Source organism: Oryzias latipes, chromosome 3, assembly GCF_002234675.1.
Source record: "Oryzias latipes chromosome 3, ASM223467v1".
NCBI lineage: Eukaryota > Metazoa > Chordata > Actinopteri > Beloniformes > Adrianichthyidae > Oryzias > Oryzias latipes.
Genome location: NC_019861.2, coordinates 34,314,387 through 34,332,125, shown reverse-complemented (window position 1 = coordinate 34,332,125; position 17,739 = coordinate 34,314,387). Strand labels below are relative to the sequence as shown.

At 42.1% G+C, this 17,739-nt stretch overlaps 1 protein-coding gene and 1 long non-coding RNA gene across 2 annotated transcripts in view; one reads left to right on the top strand and one right to left on the bottom strand.

Moving 5' to 3' along the window:
* The first annotated feature begins 1,957 nt into the window (after positions 1 to 1,957).
* Positions 1,958 to 5,444, top strand: LOC101174256 (pyridoxal phosphate phosphatase PHOSPHO2). The gene is made up of 4 exons (XM_004067479.4): positions 1,958 to 2,104; positions 3,426 to 3,503; positions 3,579 to 3,673; positions 3,748 to 5,444. The coding sequence occupies exons 2-4, from the start codon at positions 3,433 to 3,435 to the stop codon at positions 4,314 to 4,316; spliced, it is 735 nt and encodes a 244-aa protein (XP_004067527.1). The 5' UTR covers positions 1,958 to 2,104; positions 3,426 to 3,432; the 3' UTR covers positions 4,317 to 5,444.
* Positions 5,445 to 8,296: 2,852 nt separating this feature from the next.
* LOC110014117 overlaps positions 8,297 to 17,739 on the bottom strand; it is a 67,250-nt gene continuing 57,807 nt past the window's right edge. The window contains exon 3 of the long non-coding RNA XR_002289249.2: positions 8,297 to 8,427. This is a non-coding gene — a long non-coding RNA (uncharacterized LOC110014117). The remainder of the gene's footprint in view (positions 8,428 to 17,739) is intronic.

The window sequence follows — 17,739 nt, the reverse complement described above, 5'->3', positions numbered from 1 at the left end:
ATCTGACACTGTACGTTCTCCAGGGTTAAAAGTATAAAAAAACAGTAACAACAACAATAAAAAATAAACAACAACAATAATATATTATTATTATTAAAATAATTAATATATTAATAATTATTATAATAATTATTATACATTCCTTTTAAAAGAAAAACACTACAAATTATAATTTTTGGTAATGACCATCAATCAACTTAGATATTCATTCATCTTTTCTGTGTTTTCCCTTTCTGGGTCACAGGGTTGCCAGAGCCTATCCAGCCACTTGTGGGCAAAGGCAGGAGGCACCCTGGACAGGTCACCAGTCTGTTGCAGGGTAGAGTGTCCACAATCACACACCCAGGCTCACTCCCATTCACACCTAGGGACAATTTAGATTTAGATTAACCTATGAAGCATGTTTTTGGACAGTGGGAGGAAGCTGGAGTCCCTCGAGAAAACCCACACATGCAAGGGGAGAACATGCAAACTCCACACAGTGTCAACAATGTCCCCTGTTGTTGTTGTTGTTGTTCTGTTTTCAGGTGCCCCAGGTGGGACTTGAACAGAGAGCCTTCTTGCTGTGAGGCAAGACTGCTAACCACTGCGCCACCTTGCAGCCCAACTTGGATAATGCTCTTAAGATTTTTGAATATTTGTTAGTTTAGAAGTTTAGGTTGAGTCTAAATGCTACAACATGTACATAGATTTTATCCTAATTTGATAAGATTTTTCTTACTGTTAGTGTTCATTGTTTATATCAGTGTTTATCGAAAGAAATTATTAGTCAAGGAAAGGTAAATTGACAGAACTCATTAAACAAGCATAGATAAGACTTATCCATATAAATATCACACAAACAGTAAAAAATATGTCAGTACACAAGACTGGAAAATTAAGGGGAAAATGCTTTAATTGATTCATTTTTGTAGCACATGATTTTTCAGCTTTGGTATACAGTTATAAAGGAAAAAATAGATATATTATGTGGGAAAAACACTATTTCTATCACATGCGACTTTTTAATTTCAATCCTAATATAGTGATGCTATCCAGTGCTTATTAAGTACAGCTTAACAGGGGTGTAATTATTTAAGTTTACTTCCTCCTTCTGATTTTCAAGCAATTAAACTCTTCCTGACACTCTTCACTTTTAATGAATGGAATGTGTCATGTACTGTATGGATGAATGCAAATTGATCTATTTAAGATTGAGAGTCAATATAATGGCATCATTTATATGTGTATCCTCTTTCACTTTTTAGTTTTTTACTTTCCAATTTGATTATGACTCATCATCTTAGGTTTGGTAATTCTATATGTTATATGCCGTGTATTTATATACTCTGATCCCTTGAAATAAGCCAGTTTCAACCCAAAAATTCAAAAGAAATTATTTTAGGATTGGCTTGAAGCAGATAACATGACAAGCAGATGTAAACAGGTAAAAAACCTAAATGTCCATCATCAGTCAGAGCTAAAGAAGCTATTCAGATCAGCTGCCAAACATAATCTAGATCAACTTTTAAGGCTACCAAAACATCTACTATTACTAAAAATAAACATTTCAATATAACGTTGAGACAAATTTAAATTTATAAATATGTTTAGTAACTTAAACAAAGATGGAGGTCACATTTAGTTGAGCAGGAATGGGATTATTTCAAAACACTGCAGCTCGGAAAAAAGAAAAAAGAAATCACAGAAGTAAAAAAAGTAAATAAACAAACACACAAACAAACAAACAAATAGATAAATAAAGTAATTAAAAAAATGTACATATCTATTGCCTAATAATTTGAATATAACTTTTTATTCACCGTTAGAACAAGCTGGACAAACTAAAACGGTGGTAATTTTGTATAATAGGATAATAAAATATTAGTAAATCCTTAGTAAAATAAAAACCAACAAGTTAACTGTAAATTTCGATAGATACACTTACAAAACACGTTTTTACATTGCATCAGAAATGTGAGCATCCGCAGAAAGGCCGTTGTGATTTATATTTAGTACTCATTGTGACCAGCAGGGGGCAGTAACTACAGCGCATCGATAAATCCAGTAGAAGAAGAAAAAAGCAGACGAAGAAGACGACAGTGACGGTTGGCTTCCGCGAGCGGTGAGTTTCTCGTTCCATAATTTTGAAGGCATTTTTGTCAATCTATTTAAAGTACAGTTTAGAAATGTCCACATAAATCCTCGGGTATTATATGCTAGACTGTTGACACAGAATGCTACAGGAATTATTAGCTAAAAATGAACCAAATCCAATGAAGAACACGCGCGAATCTAAAAGAAATACAGTAAAAAGAAAAAAAAACGATTATAAAAACAACATTTCTGCGATAATAGATGAACGACTTCTGTTTGTTTAATTCGGCGCGGAGAAATGAAGGATTGAGTGAAAATAAAGTAATTTTACAAGCTAATAAACAGTCATAATTCCTACAAATATAAATAATAATTTTTTAAAATTATAAAGTAAACCATGAGTGGTCACACGACAACATATTCACAAATAAAACTGCCACAATATGACAATAGAAAACAGCTTACAACAACATCTTAATTTAACCAAACTGTAATGTATTGAAATATGAGGTTAATCTTTGAAATCCCTCTGATTCAAAAGGCTTCAGGTCAAAGGTCACAGCAGACAAACAACTCCGTCCCGTCTCTGTTTTTATGTTTATTTATCTCCCAGTCAGACAATAGTAAGAAATAAAGCTGTGCAGACCTTCAGACTGAGAAGGAGCTGGACTACTGTGATGACGCACAGGCCCTATCAGGAAGAGATAAACAGACACAAGCCCACCCAGCTCCCCCACCCCAGACACGCCCACCCGCCTGTCCGTCAGCACGTCCGCGTCCTGAAATGATTTTGGGTTTGATCCGTGTACAGGAATCTCTGAACGTGTAGAAAATCGGGATTTTGACTTCTTTTCCGATCTTCACATTTAGGAAAGAAATCGTTTTTTGTTTGTTATTTTTAATCTAAAAGTCATTTGGATAAAGAAATCCTCAGAATAAACTCAGTTTTCTTTCTATACGTCATCATCATCAACGGAAAAATGCCACAAGGACAAGTTTAAAACAAGATTTTCATCAGAAAGGGTCCTTAAACTGTCCTTTATAAACCTGGAGTAAATACATTAAAACACACAAACCAAGAATTTAAAGCAAATATTGAACTTATACTGGTTTAAACGATAAGACATCGACATTCCTCAACAAACCAGAACATTATGAGCAAATTCAGATTCAGCCGATGGACTGGAACGTTTTTTATTTTAATGATGTATTTACAGGGCTCCGTAAGTTATTTTTTGGAAATGTGGGGAGTGTATAGCAGTTAAACATCTAATCGTGTTATTTTTTCTGTGTTTTTTACATAAACATTCATAAATACTTTTAAAAAATGCTGTTTTTGTGTGTTTCAGGGGGACAATGAGGTTCCTGATGGTGTTTGATTTCGACCACACTCTGGTGGATGAAAACAGCGACCTGTGGGTGGTCAGGTCGGTCACCAAAGGCTTCCTTTTCTGTAAACTGGAGGAGAACATTCTGTTTCATGATGTCTTCTTTGTCCTCAGGTGTCTTCCGGACGGGCGCCTTCCTGCCTCCATCGAGAATTCCCACCGGGGGGGTCTCTGGATGGAGTACATGTGCAGGGTGATGAAGTTCATCGGTGAGCGCCGGCCGTGCCGCTCGTCCGGCGCTCCGCGTCTTTGGTTTCTGACCTCGGCTTGTCTTTGCGCGCAGGAGATCAGGGTATCGGCCCGGACCGCATCCGGAGCGTGATGGAGACCATCCCCTTCGCCGACGGCATGGCGGACCTGCTGGCGTTTATTTCGGAGAACAAAAGCGCCGTGGACTGCATCGTCATCTCAGACGCCAACTCCTTGTTCATAAACTGGGTTCTGCAGGCTGCCGGGCTTGGCGAGGCGGTCGATAAAGTTTTCACCAACCCGGCGGCGTTCAACGAGGCGGGGCACATGGAGGTGCGCCGCCATCACTCTCACGACTGCAGCGAGTGCCCCCCCAACATCTGCAAGAGGAAGGTCTTGGAGCGGTACCTGTCCGAGCGGGCCGAGGAAGGCGTGCGGTACGAGCGCGTCTTCTACGTGGGCGACGGTAGCAACGACCTGTGCCCCTCCTTCTGCTTGAGAGCGCAGGACGCCGTGATGCCCCGCCGGGACTTCACGCTGCTGAAGCTGCTGGCCCGGCTGGAGGCCCAGCCGGGAGAGATCTCGGTGGCGGCCAAAGTGGTTCCCTGGAGCAGCGGCGCCGACGTCCTGCAGGAGCTCAAAGCAAGCATGCAGTCCGAATAACGGAGCAGAAGAAGTCCTGGAGGCAGCGCTCCGTCCAGAACCGAGCAGAAGAAGTCCTGGAAGAAGCGCTCCGTCCAGAACCGAGCAGAAGAAGTCCTGGAAGAAGCGCTCCGTCCAGAACTATGCTCTACAATTTGAAGCACATTTATTGTCGCCAGGTTCTGAGAAGGGATCATTTATTTGTTGGGAATTTTACATTTTTGACCAGCTGAGTGATCCGACTCTGAGTTTCCAGAGGGAAATTAGCTCTAAACAACCTTATGCTCATTTCTAGAAAGGATTGTTGCTTGAAAAGAGCTGATTTATTCAGTCTTCCTGCAGCTTCTAAAAAAAAAAAAAAAGAATTTTAGTTTTATGGGAAAAAAAATGATTAAAAAAGAAAAATGTAAATCAGAAAAAAAACTTTTTTTGACTTTTAAAATCAGCTTTTGCAGAATCAAAGATGGGAGCAGACAAACTTAAAATACTACCATCAAATCTAAACCTAGAGAACCTTCTGGAACCATGTTCTTCTGCAGAGAAGTTTACTTTCACGTTTCATTTGATGATGTATTCAAAAAGATTTTAACATGAGTTTGAATTTTACAGAAAAAAAGGGATTCTCCTCCTTCAATACTAGTTTTCATGTCAGACTTTTGACAGAGCTGCAGCTGCACTTTAAACGGGAACATTTGGTCACTGTTTTGTTTTTAGCTATTTAAATCGTTTAATTTATTTTTCTTTCTATTTTAATTTTTTTTTGGCCACTGTTAATTGCTGCTAACCAAAATGTACAAACAAAAAAATGTTCTTGGCTTCTCCAGAGTATTTTTTTAACATAAATATTTTATGTTTTAAAACGCACTTTTGGCTAAATGCTAGAATCTGTTGAGAGCAGCTATGCTCCTCTGTGCCACAGGGGGGCAGTGTTCACAGCACATCCTGTCTGAACAGGTCAGTTCTGTGGTTTTCATGGCTGTTTTCTCTCCTTTCTAGAAAAAAAACCATACAAACTTGAGGACTGAGTGTTTAGCAGTATTTAATACTTTAAATATGTGATTTGTATGTTAAACAACTTAATGTGTTTTAAAAATATTATTGCCATAAAATCCAATAATTTCTCCTAATAATAAAGTTTCCATAAATGAATCATTTGTATATTTTTTGTTTGTTTGTTTTAAAACCTTAAATTTAGACAAAAAAAATAATAATTTAACACCAAAAAACTCAAATTACACTGTGATTTTTGGTTAGTCTGTCTTTCATTGTCATAATTTTGGAAACCAAAATGTGCATTAGTTCTAAGAATAAGTGCTATAGTTTTAGATTTGATAAGGATTTATTAAAATGGATCAAATTGTACTAATATTCTCATTTTGGTTGCCTCATGTTCTAAATGACTCACTTATTTTTTGTCACCGTAATCAAAATGTACTACAGGTTGTTACATAAAAACCTTTTACACAAAACTTTGGGCTGTTAAACATTCAATTGAAGTAATTTCATCTAACCGTTCACTTTTTTAAATCTTATTTTTCCCTTTTTGAAAGCTTGTGTGAAACTCCTTGTGTCTCGATTTTGAAACATTTTAGGATTTCTTGTTAAGTAAAAATGACTTCCTGATCATTTTACTACAAAAGGGATTTTATTCTAAAAGGGCCTGTATCGTGCAAACTCACCCTTTTTGCGCTTTTAAGTGTATTATTAATTAATTTTGTAATTGAGGCCAAACTTTATTAATTTCAACCATGTTTGAAAATCTTGGGTGTTGGACCGGACGGAAAAGGAAAGAAGGGAAGAAAAGGGAGGGATGTTAGAGAGAGAGAGGGGGGTAGGAGGGTGATAATAGGAGGGGAGGGGGGATAAGACCATGAAGCAGCATAAAGCAACAAGTTTACTGGTTGTTTATCATTACGGTAAGGTTCAAATGTAGTACAAAAAGGGCGGGGCCTGTCCACACACACACTCAAATGTAATCAACACACCTGCTAGCTGCAAACATGTCCACCTGTCGACATGAACACAAAACAGATAGTGTTCACACGCATACTTATGCCTTAAAACAAACTAGTGTGAAATATTTCAGTCATTCAATCATGCAAACTGTTAGTGCAAAGGTGAGCTAACACCTGTGCTCAGGTGAGTGTTTATGTTCTTCTAAAATGGATGGTGGAACGTGAAAAGAAGGAGGGAGAGTGCCCAGCCATCCCCACCCCAAGACCCCCGCCGCAGCAGCAGCGGCAGCCGGAATCCCCCCAACGCCACACGGGAACAGGTAGGGAACCACCGCCCCCCCGGTGACCAAGACCGCCACCCAGGCCAGGGCCAGCAGGACCGCCGCAAGGCCCCCAGAGCCAGAGAGCAGGGAAGCACGGAGGGAAAGAGAGCGCCGCCCCAGCCCAACCAGGAGAGCAGCCCCCCCGCCTCGCCGGGAGAGCCCAACGCAGGGCCCCACCGGAGAAGGACGCCCACAGCCCCAGACGAGCACCCCATCAACACCCAGGAGTTCTGGGCATCCCCCCGCCCCAACCCCAGGTACGAGCCAGGACCCCCCAAGGGAGACCCGCTCCACACTCCAGGCAGCCACCCACCCGGCCCACGGTTGGTCCAGGGAGGAGCAAGGCAGGGGACCACCGCCCCCACCCAGGAGGGGGGAACCCCGGGGAAAAAAGGTGGCCCACAAGGGGTGTTGTAAATATGGCCTGACCAGGCTCGGCCACAGTTGGAAATTTGGCGGGGCCCAGCGCCCAGGGGCAAGGACCAGGACCCACCCCCCAGGGACACGAACACCCCCGGCTCAGGTGTAATGTGAACCCCCCCACCGCGCGGAGAGAGCACCGCCGGGCCCAGGAAGCCGGCACCCAGGGGACACGGCCCCAGTTGCCAAGGGGCCCGCACCCCCCACCAGGGAAGGGGTAGGGGACAGATGGTCCTAGGTCCCACCTTCCTTGCAAAATGTGTGTGCGTGTATGTGTGTTTGAGATGGTGTGTGTGTGCATGTGTGTGTGTTTATGTTGGAATGTATATATTGAGGGGGGAGGGGTGTGTGTACTAAGGGGGGTGCAGTTAAAATTTGCGGGTAGGGCACTAAGGGGACATCTCCTGATTACTCACAGTGATGTCCAAGCACCCCCCCCACCAAGGACCCTACGTGTCTAAGGTGCAAATAAAACCGAAAGAGGGGGGGCCCACTCCATACGGCAACCATAAGAGGGGGGCCACTGCCAAGAACCCCCCCTCCCCAAGGCGCATCGCAGTCTAAACCCCCCACCCCCTCACCCTGATATGAGGTTATATGAGGAAGGGGGTAAGTTGGGGACAGCTGGTAGACTGGCCCCGGTGGTCAAACAGCTGTCTCCTCTCCCCCCTCCCCTCCCCCCCCCCCCCCCCCAGCAAAGGGGCCAGGCCCACCCAGCCCAGGGGCCCCACCCCCGGAGGCGCCGACACCCCAGGCCCGGCACCACCCACCCCACACAGAGAGAGAGGAGCCAGAAAGGGTCGCCCCCCCCCGGAGCAAGCTCAAGCCCCCACCCCCAAACGCCGGCCCTAGAAGAGCTCTGGTCAGGCCTCCACGGGACCGAGGCAGCCAACCTTTTTTTTTTAAAAACGACCATATCAGCGAAAGTTCAGCTTCATGGTTTTACACAACAAAATGCATGGAGTTCATAGAATTATTCATGTATATGAAGTATCTAGAATCCTTTCTCTCCTCCTTCACAATCTGAAGTCAAAGCAGACCTTCAGGCAGCAGAATCGATGCGAGCTTCCTCTTTCTCCTGTTTTTGCGTTGCATCATAAAAACCCCAAACACCGCCGTTATCTCCACGTTGGAGATGAGACGCTCTCAACGACGCGTCTCCAATCCTGTTAAGACCAACCTCCACCTCGACTGTTTTTCAAACTGGAGGCGAGTCAAAGCAGCTCACAGAGGCTGCAGCCGTTTCAGCCAAAGACGTCTGTCAGGTGAAACCTCCATGACGCAAGTCTTCCGGTGAGTTTCTCCGATTCTGTTTACAACCAATCTCTCATAAACCTTTAAATTTGATATTTACCTTCAGAAGAAGTCTGTAGAAGCGCTTTCGTTCACTCGTCTGTGCAAAGCAGTTTCACCTTCAGTTTTTCCTCCCATCGGCTGTTGAAAAGAGAAAAAAATGGATCGATTTAAAAGGATATTAAAGACTTACAGCAGCTTTGAGACTGAAGAATCACAAGAAGAGTAAAAATGGAGAAAACTCTAGCCAGTCCTTTGATCATCCCTAAAGAATGGACATGCAGAGGGTCATGACCTCTTTAAATCCTAACACATCAGCAGCAAGTCCACCTCTGACCTCAGAATGAAAAAAGAGAAAAAAAGATTTCAAGCAGTCTGGTTAAAGTCTGACTGAGGTGTTGTTTTAGCACTTAATCCAATGATTGACAGCTGTCTATCACATGTGATTGGTCAGCTCCATCTCTTTTATGCATTTGCACCCATGTAAATCAAATTAGCTTGAACATCAAGCGGTCTACCATCTTGATATTTAGTGCGGACCACTCGGCACAGGTTTGCCCTTTTTTCACCCACAGACAGCTGTATCCGCCCACAACGGCAGCTATAGATTGCATTTTTGTCTGCAAACCTTATTTTTAATTGAGACAAAATGACAGATCCATAGAGGTATAAAGACAAAGTCGTGACATTTAGGATTATAGTGAGTTGTGTCTCGTGGAATCAAAGAAACATCGTAAACCATTTTAAAGAAGACTAAACATCCTTGGCTCCTGGTCTTGCATTCATCATTTTGCAAAGTAGGAAATAAAACTTAAAAGGATGAGACTTTTATTGATATTAAAACACACGACGTTTCAAAGCGGGATAATGGAAGGTCGGTCACACTGCAGGGTGATCAGCTTTTAATGGCTACCGAGGGAGCTACTTTCTGCCCTATTTTCCCCGTATTGTAAATTGAATACAGATGAAGCAACCACTCCTTAAAAGGTTTTGGAAGCACTTGAGGGAATATGAGCTCCCACGGCTCACAGAGGTCCAGCAGACAGAACAGAGGGGCTACACAGCTTCTGTTTTCATCAAGTGTGAAAAAGTACCACTTAGAATCTGCAAAGCGCTACCAAAGAATGAGTTTTATTACATAGTAAATTAATTTTCAGTCAGTCAGAGTTCTTCATATGGAAGAATAAACCCATTTCACTGTGAAGCACTTTTATGAGATGCGGCTGTAGTCCTCTTTCAGCTAGGCCAATTCATCGAAAATCTAGTTTTTAAATCAAATTAAAACAAAAAACAAATCCAGTATGTATGTTTGGAAAGCAAAACAATGCTCTTTACAAACCAGATCCACAGTATTGATTAAAAATTAAACTAAAACCAATAATAAGGCTAAATAAACAGTAAAAGTTTGTAAAACATCAAAAAAACATCCTGATCACGAAGGTTTACAAATATTCAGGTGGTAAAGGATGAAATTGCCTTAGGAGGATTTATTTTCTCAACACAAAAGGAGAAAACTTCAACTTTTATGAATGTTCTCCTTCTTTATAATATGAAAACAACATCTGGAACTCTGAACCTCTGTTGGATGTGTGCGATCTTTAAGCTCTGAGGCAGTAGTACACCGCAAAACAACTATTTCTCATTCATAACTCAAGAAAGCTCAAAACAAATCTGGTACTATGTCCATGAATATGTTTAAAAATATATATATAAAAAAGCAGAAGAACCAAACATTACTTATGTCTAGCATGAAAACATGGGACACGGCCACACAAATCCAGGAGTTTGAAAAATGATCATCTGTTGTTTCTTGTGAAGACTGGATGATGGAAGCGACAACAGGCCCACTCCCCGGAGCTTTGGTAAAAGATTGATTATCGTTCGGGGATTTTTCTGAAACGAGCCAAAACAGTCTGGCAGAAGGAATTTTCCTGGAAACCGGAGACCACCATGAGGGGGCAGGAACCACCGGGAGAGGAGAAGGACTGAAGGTTGGCGTCCTGGACTGCTGTGTGTTGCAGGTGCAGGGACAGCTGGGCTGCAGGTTTGAACAGCTGTCTTATGCTGTCATCAGCAGAAACAGATGGAAGCACAGCTTTAGGTAAGTCCTGCTCTGACCTCCTCTCTTTGATGCTTTCCCCTTCCACACACAGTAAAATGGGATCTGGTCAATCAAAGTAAAGTAAATCAAAGTCTAATCCTGTGATCTAGCTTTTTATTTTATTTAAACCGTTATTTAACCAGAAAAGTCCCATTGAGATTAAAAACCTCTATTCCAAGGGAGTCCTGGCCAAGAGGCAGTGCATTTTAATACAAAAAATACATATAAACAGACGTCATTAAAATCACAAAGGCAGTAGCACATTATTGTTTCAGTCTCTAATGCTTTGAGCTTGTTCTTAAAAACATTTAAAGATACCAGTTCATGTTAGTTTCCAGTCTTTCTGCAGCCTATTCCAAGCAAAAAGAGCAGAGTGGACAAAGGCTTTTCCCCCCAGCTCTGTGGGGGCAAATGGAACAGAAAGCAACAACTGGTCTTTAGATCTTAAGGAGGGAGGTTCCACACTTCTCCCAATGATTAAGGAACAGATGTAGGGAGGCAGTAACCCAAGCAAGGCCTTGTAAATAAAAGTGTACCAATGTCCCTGCCTCCTTTTGGCATTTGGAGCAGACAGCAAAGAAATAATTTCATTGTGCAGGGAAACCCGTTTCTTTACTGTGCATATGATAATAAACCCTTTGAATCTTGAATCTTGAATCCTAGTGGCCAGAGAAGGCCATCGTACTCTTGAATACAGGTCACAATGATGCGTCATAGATCTACAGTTGGTAATGAACCTCAGGGAAGCATGATGCATGGGGTCAACCGTTTAGAGACATGAAGACGATGCATCCAGATACAGAATATCATCATAATCCAGCACAGATAAAAACAAGTTACAGTGACAAGACGCTTTTTTACTTCAAAAGAAAAACACAACTCATTACAGAAGAAAAAACCAAGTTTAAGTTTAACTTTTTCTATAGGAGGTTTAAAGGTGAGGGAGTCAATCAAGGTACTTGCATTCGTGAACCACCTTTATGACATTTCCATCCAAGGTGGACACCATTGGAACTGTTTCAGGGACCTCCTTTGAGTTTGAAGGCAACATTAGCTTAGTCTTGTCAGCATTGAGAACCAGTTTTAACCGAATAAGTGAATGCTGGACAGAGACAAAAGCTTTCTGCAGGGTTTCAATTGCCTGAGCAAGAGCTGATCCAGAACAGTAAATAACCGTGTCATCGGCATAAAAAGGCAGATTAGCAACAGAGACATTTTGACCCAAGTCATTGATATACAACATAAATAGTAGGGGATCCAGAACTGAGCCCTGTGGCACCCCGCTGTGGACAGTAACAATTTTAGAACAGAGACCTTCATGTTTAATGCATTGGGTCCTGTTATTCAGGTAATTTAAGAACCACACAGCTGCATGCTCTGATAATCCAAGGCTGAGTAATCTGCTTTTAAAAACAGCATGGTCAACGGTGTCAAAAGCTTTTCACAAATCCAAAAAAAGTGATTCACAGTACAGTTTTTTAACAAAGTGCCACAATAATGTCATTTATCGCCCTCATCGTTGTGGTGTTGGTATCTAAAAGAATTTAAAGGAAAATGTCAGCAGACTTAGATGAAGAAACTTCAGTTCAGAAATGTTAACTCAGCAAAGCGACTGGACGTTCAAGTTCAGAGAAAAACAAAATCAGAGATTAGTTGCAGGAACAAAGGAACAACTGACATGGCCAGAAACAGCTAAAAAAATTAATAAAATAAAAAACAAGCCAACAATGACCAAAGCTCCAAATGGTCACAAGAATACACAACAGTTTTCACCACAAAACTGGGAAAGGATACTAATCTGAAGACAATAGAAAGTATAGTACAACCATCTGTCCATGCAGCAAATCTTGTAGTAAGAATTTGAAATCTAGAAACAAGCATTCAAAAAGGGAAAAATAACCTAAAAAAAAGTTAATAGAGATATTTCAAACTGAGTGTTATACGTCCCCTTTTTAGTTCTAAGCGAATAGTTTGATTTGATATTTATTGACGTAATTGTAGTTCATTTTGATTAGAATGAAAAATTAGAGTAATTAGTGGAAACGACTCATTTTAGAACAAAATGTGATTAAAATGAGAATTTAAGTACAAGTTGGCCCATTTTAATAAATAAAATCTAAAACTAGGATGTCTCCTTAGAACATAAATCTACATTTTTGTTACCAAAACAATGACAAGTTTGCCTTTTCAAGATTGACCTTTAAAAATACAATTTTAATATTGCACCAAAGATTTCTTTAGTCTTAAATGGAGTTTTTCTATTGTCAATAGAATTGATAAGAATTTCCTTGTCTCTAGATCTTAGCTCTTAATGAGACAAGAAATTCTCAACTGTGCTGATTTTGAGAAAAGCTTGGAAGGTGTAGAGCAAAGAGAAGTCAAAATAACTGAAAACCTGGGAAAATATCTGCAAAAATCTTTCTTTTCTCCAGCCTTCAGCTGTGGATAAGTCCCAGTTTGCTAATATGAATCTTTTTCATGCAAAAGTTATTCCGAAAGTAAAAATAAAATCACGCAGAGGATGTTAAGATGAAAGTCAAATACTTATTCCCAAAAAAAAAGAAAAAAGCTTTTTGCATAGATTTTTTTCCTGCTCCTCATAGGTTGGACTCAAACCGTCCTGCAGAGTTATGCTAAATCCGCTGACAGACTCATGCAATACTAAGAAATACTTGATTTTTTTCTGACTTTTAATTCTGACAATGTACAAAAAAGGAAAATCAAACATAATCATGATGCGTGCAATGGAGAGAGCTCTATTTCTGTTTAACACATAGATGCTTGATTTCCCATGAGGCTTTGTTTTGTTGGTTTCTTAAGAAAATCACAACTCAAAAAGTTCAAAGACTTCCCATAATCCCCCTGGGTCTATCAAAGGCTCTGACTGTGTGGGGAGCCTTTGCAGCTGCAGATCCATGACTGTGAAAGTGTGGCTGTGTTTTATGAAACTCACATGTAAAAAACAACAACTTGTCACATTTTTGAGAATGGATGGCTGGAAAAGGTTTCACATAATAAACAGATTCAATTAAAAAAAAGGGCAAATGTTGAATCTATTGGATAAAGTATTACCCCAATGGTTTGGCAGAAAACATACCGGAGACATACCGGATCGGTCGAGGCCCGGGTTAACAACGACCGCCACCGATGCTGTTAACCTACAGGGTGTCGGTGGAAATTTGACTACTGTTGGTCGAAGAAAGAGGGGAGGCAGAAGGGCCCGTGGCCAGAGAGAGAAGGGAAAAGGCAGGAACATAGGTTTGAGAATAGGGACTCTTAACGTTGGCACAATGACAGGGAAAGGCAGAGAGCTGGCAGACATGATGGAGAGAAGGAAGGTAGATGTACTGTGTGTGCAGGAGACAAGGTGGAAGGGCAGCAAGGCACGTAGTATTGGAGGAGGATACAAACTGTTCTATCATGGTGTTGATAGGAAGAGAAACGGGGTAGGAGTGATTCTGAAGGGGGAGTTTGTAAACAGTGTTCTAGAGGTGAAAAGAGTCTCAGACAGGATGATGAGCTTAAAGTTAGAAATTGAAGGGGTGATGGTGAATGTAGTCAGTGGGTATGCGCCACAGGTTGGCTGTGAGTTAGAAGTGAAGGAGAGATTCTGGAGTGAGTTGGATGAGGTCATAGAGAGTATCCCCAGAGGAGAGAGAGTTGTTATTGGAGCAGACTTTAATGGGCATGTTGGTGAGGGCAACAGAGGTGATGAGGAGGTGATGGGCAGGTTTGGTGTGAAGGAAAGGAATCTGGAGGGACAGATGGTGGTGGACTTTGCGAAGAGGATGGAAATGGCTGTAGTCAACACTTACTTCCAGAAGAGAGAGGAACATAGAGTGACATACAGAAGTGGAGGTAGGAGTACTCAGGTGGACTACATCCTATGTAGACGAGGTCATTTGAGAGAGGTTATTGACTGCAAAGTGGTGGTAGGAGAGAGTGTAGCCAGACAGCACCGCATGGTGGTGTGTAAGATGACTCTGGAGGTCAGGAGGAAGAAGAGAGGGAAAACAGAAAAGAAGACCAAGTGGTGGAAGCTACAGAATGAAGAAACTTGTGAGGAATTTAGGCAGAAGTTGAGACAGGGTCTGGGTGGTCAGGATGAGCTTCCAGATGACTGGGAAACTACAGCAGAGATTATCAGGGAAACAGGTAGGAAGGTGCTAGGTGTGTCATCTGGAAAGAGGAAAGACGGTAAAGAGACTTGGTGGTGGAATGAGGAAGTACAGGAATGCGTCCAGAGGAAGAGGTTGGCTAAAAGGAAGTGGGATATAGAAAGGACTGAGGAAGGTAGACAGGAGTACAAGGAAGCGCAGCGTAGAGTGAAGAGAGAGGTGGCAAAGGCCAAACAGAAAGCTTACGATGAGCTATATGACAGGTTAGACACAAAGGAAGGAGAGAAGGACTTGTACAGGCTAGCCAGACAGAGAGACAGAGATGGGAAGGACGTGCAACAGATAAGGGTGATTAAGGACAGAGATGGAAAGGTGCTAACAACCCAGGAGAGTGTACAGAAAAGATGGAAGGAGTATTTTGAGGAGCTGATGAACGTGGAAAATGACAGGGAAAGAAGGGAGGAAGATGTGGTTGTTGTGGAGCAGGAAGTAGCAGAGATTGGAAAGGATGAGGTTAGGAAGGCTCTGAAAAGGATGAAGAGCGGAAAGGCCGTTGGTCCTGATGACGTTCCTGTGGAGGTATGGAAGTGCTTAGGAGAGGCAGCAGTGGAATTTCTAACAAGGTTGTTCAATAGGATTCTAGAGAGTGAGAAGATGCCTGAGGAATGGAGGAGAAGCGTTCTGGTTCCGATCTTTAAGAACAAGGGTGACACGCAGAACTGCAGCAACTATAGAGGAATAAAGTTGATGAGCCACACAATGAAGCTGTGGGAAAGAGTAGTGGAAGCCAGGCTTAGGAAGAAGGTGGAGATCTGTGAGCAGCAGTATGGTTTCATGCCCCGTAAGAGCACCACTGATGCCATTTTTGCTTTGAGAATGTTGATGGAAAAGTACAGAGAAGGTCAGAAGGAGCTGCATTGTGTGTTCGTAGATTTAGAGAAGGCGTATGACAGGGTGCCGAGGGAGGAGCTGTGGTACTGTATGAGGTCGTCTGGAGTGGCAGAGAAGTATGTCAGAGTAGTTCAGGACATGTATGAGAGAAGTATGACGGTGGTGAGATGTGCTGTAGGTCAGACAGAGGAGTTCAAGGTGGAGGTGGGACTACACCAAGGATCAGCTTTGAGTCCTTTTTTGTTTGCTATGCTGATGGACAGGCTGACAGATGAGGTAAGACAGGAATCTCCCTGGACAATGATGTTTGCGGATGACATTGTAATTTGCAGTGAGAGTAGAGAGCAGGTGGAGGAACAGCTAGAGAGGTGGAGGTTTGCTCTGGAAAGAAGAGGCATGAAGGTCAGTCGTAGTAAGACAGAATACATGTGTCTGAACGAGAGGGATCAAGGTAGAAGCGTTAGGTTACAGGGGGCTGAGGTGAAGAAGGTGCAGGAGTTTAAGTACTTGGGGTCAACAGTTCAGTGTGATGGGGAGTGTGGAAAAGAGGTGAAGAGGCGAGTGCAGGCAGGTTGGAGCGGTTGGAGGAAAGTGTCAGGAGTGTTGTGTGACAGAAGAGTGCCAGCAAGACTCAAAGGAAAGGTGTACAAGACAGTGGTGAGACCAGCTCTGCTCTATGGGTTAGAGACGGTAGCAGTGAGACAGAGACAAGAGGCTGAGATGGAGGTAGCGGAGATGAAGATGTTGAGGTTCTCCTTAGGAGTGACCAGGTTAGACAGGATAAGGAACGAGTACATCAGAGGGACGGCTCATGTTGCCTGTGTTAGCGACAAAGTCAGAGAAGCCAGACTGAGATGGTTTGGACATGTTCAGAGGAGGGATAGTGGATATATTGGTAGAAGGATGTTGGAGATGGAGCTGCCTGGCAGGAGGGCAAGAGGACGGCCAAAGAGGAGATACATGGATGTCTTAACAGAGGACATGAAGTTGGCTAATGTTAGGGTAGAAGATGTCCATGATAGAGTGAGGTGGAAAAGGATGATTCGCTGTGGCGACCCCTGATGGGAAAAGCCGAAAGAGAAAGAAGAAGTTTGGCAGAAAACTGTAGTAAAGTTTATGCTCAGAAAGACGTTAGAGGGCAAATACAAACGACTGTAGCCTTTGTAGGGTATGTTATGGATGTAAATGTATGAAAGCTAATTCTTCTTTAACGGTCCTGGTACATCGTCTGGTCTGTCCTGGGAGGGGATTGCTCCTTCATGTGGACATCCCAGAGGTTTCTTCCTGAAATCAGGTTCTTCATTTTGGGAGTTTTTTCTCACGGAGAAGGAGGGTCTAAGGGCAGGGATGGCCAGTTTAGCTTATTCTGTTTAGTTTAGCAATCAAATTTTGTATTTTATAACTGATTTTATGTTTTGTAAAGTTAGTGAAGCCCGTTGAGACAACTGTGGTGTAATATTGGGCTATTTAAATAAAATTCAATTGAAGTGAATTCGATAGGATATGTTACAAACCCTTATTAATTACTAAGTAATATTCCTGGAATGTGCGCCGTCTGTATAATACAGCTGAAACCAGAAGTTTACATAAACCACATAAAAACGCACATATGCTTTTTTTCTCTCACTATCAGTCATGAGATAAAAGTAAACGTTTCCTGTTTAAGGTCAATTATCTTTAACAAAAGTATTTCTGTTTGCTAAATGTCAGAGTGACAACACTAGGATTTTTTTAGATAATTTTTTCTTATTTCTATCAAAGTCAAATGTTTACATACGTGTCATTTCCTTTAACCCTTTTGCTATCATTGGCGCTTTAACATTGGGAGTTGGGTCATCTAGACCCACTAGACAGTGCGCTGAACCTTTTTTCTTCAATGATTTGTGATCTTCACTGGTGTCCATGGATTACATGAAATCTTTCCACCTTTATCCACCTTTGTCATGGTAGGGAGAACACGTCAATGTAAGGGTGGGGTCATCTAAGATAGCACAATGGTTAAACTGCAGTTCTTGGGTCAAACATGCTTCTCACAGGACTTGGTAGGAATTTTGGCCCATTCCTCCTGGCAGAACTGCGCCAAGTTTGTAGGTCGCCATACATGTCCACGACTTTTCAGCTCTGACCATAAATGTTCAACAGGATTTCGGTTCCGGCTCTGTGATCCACTCCAAAACATTGACTTTGTCACCCTTAAGCCACTTTGGAACTGGTTTGGCAGTTTGCTTCGGGTCTTGTCCATTTGGACGAACCATTTGTGTCCAAGTTTCAACTTTCTGGCTGATGTCTTCAGATGTTGCTTCAACATTTCCCCGTACTGTTCTTTCGTCAAGATGCCATCTA

Excerpts from the sequence above, each read along its gene's own strand:
- LOC101174256 (XM_004067479.4), top strand. The coding sequence starts at position 3,433 with ATGAGGTTCCTGATGGTGTTTGATTTCGACCACACTCTGGTGGATGAA. Across the intron at positions 3,504-3,578 it reads AGCGACCTGTGGGTGGTCAG|GTGTCTTCCGGACGGGCGCC; the intron begins GTCGGTCACCAA and ends CTTTGTCCTCAG. Across the intron at positions 3,674-3,747 it reads CAGGGTGATGAAGTTCATCG|GAGATCAGGGTATCGGCCCG; the intron begins GTGAGCGCCGGC and ends CTTTGCGCGCAG.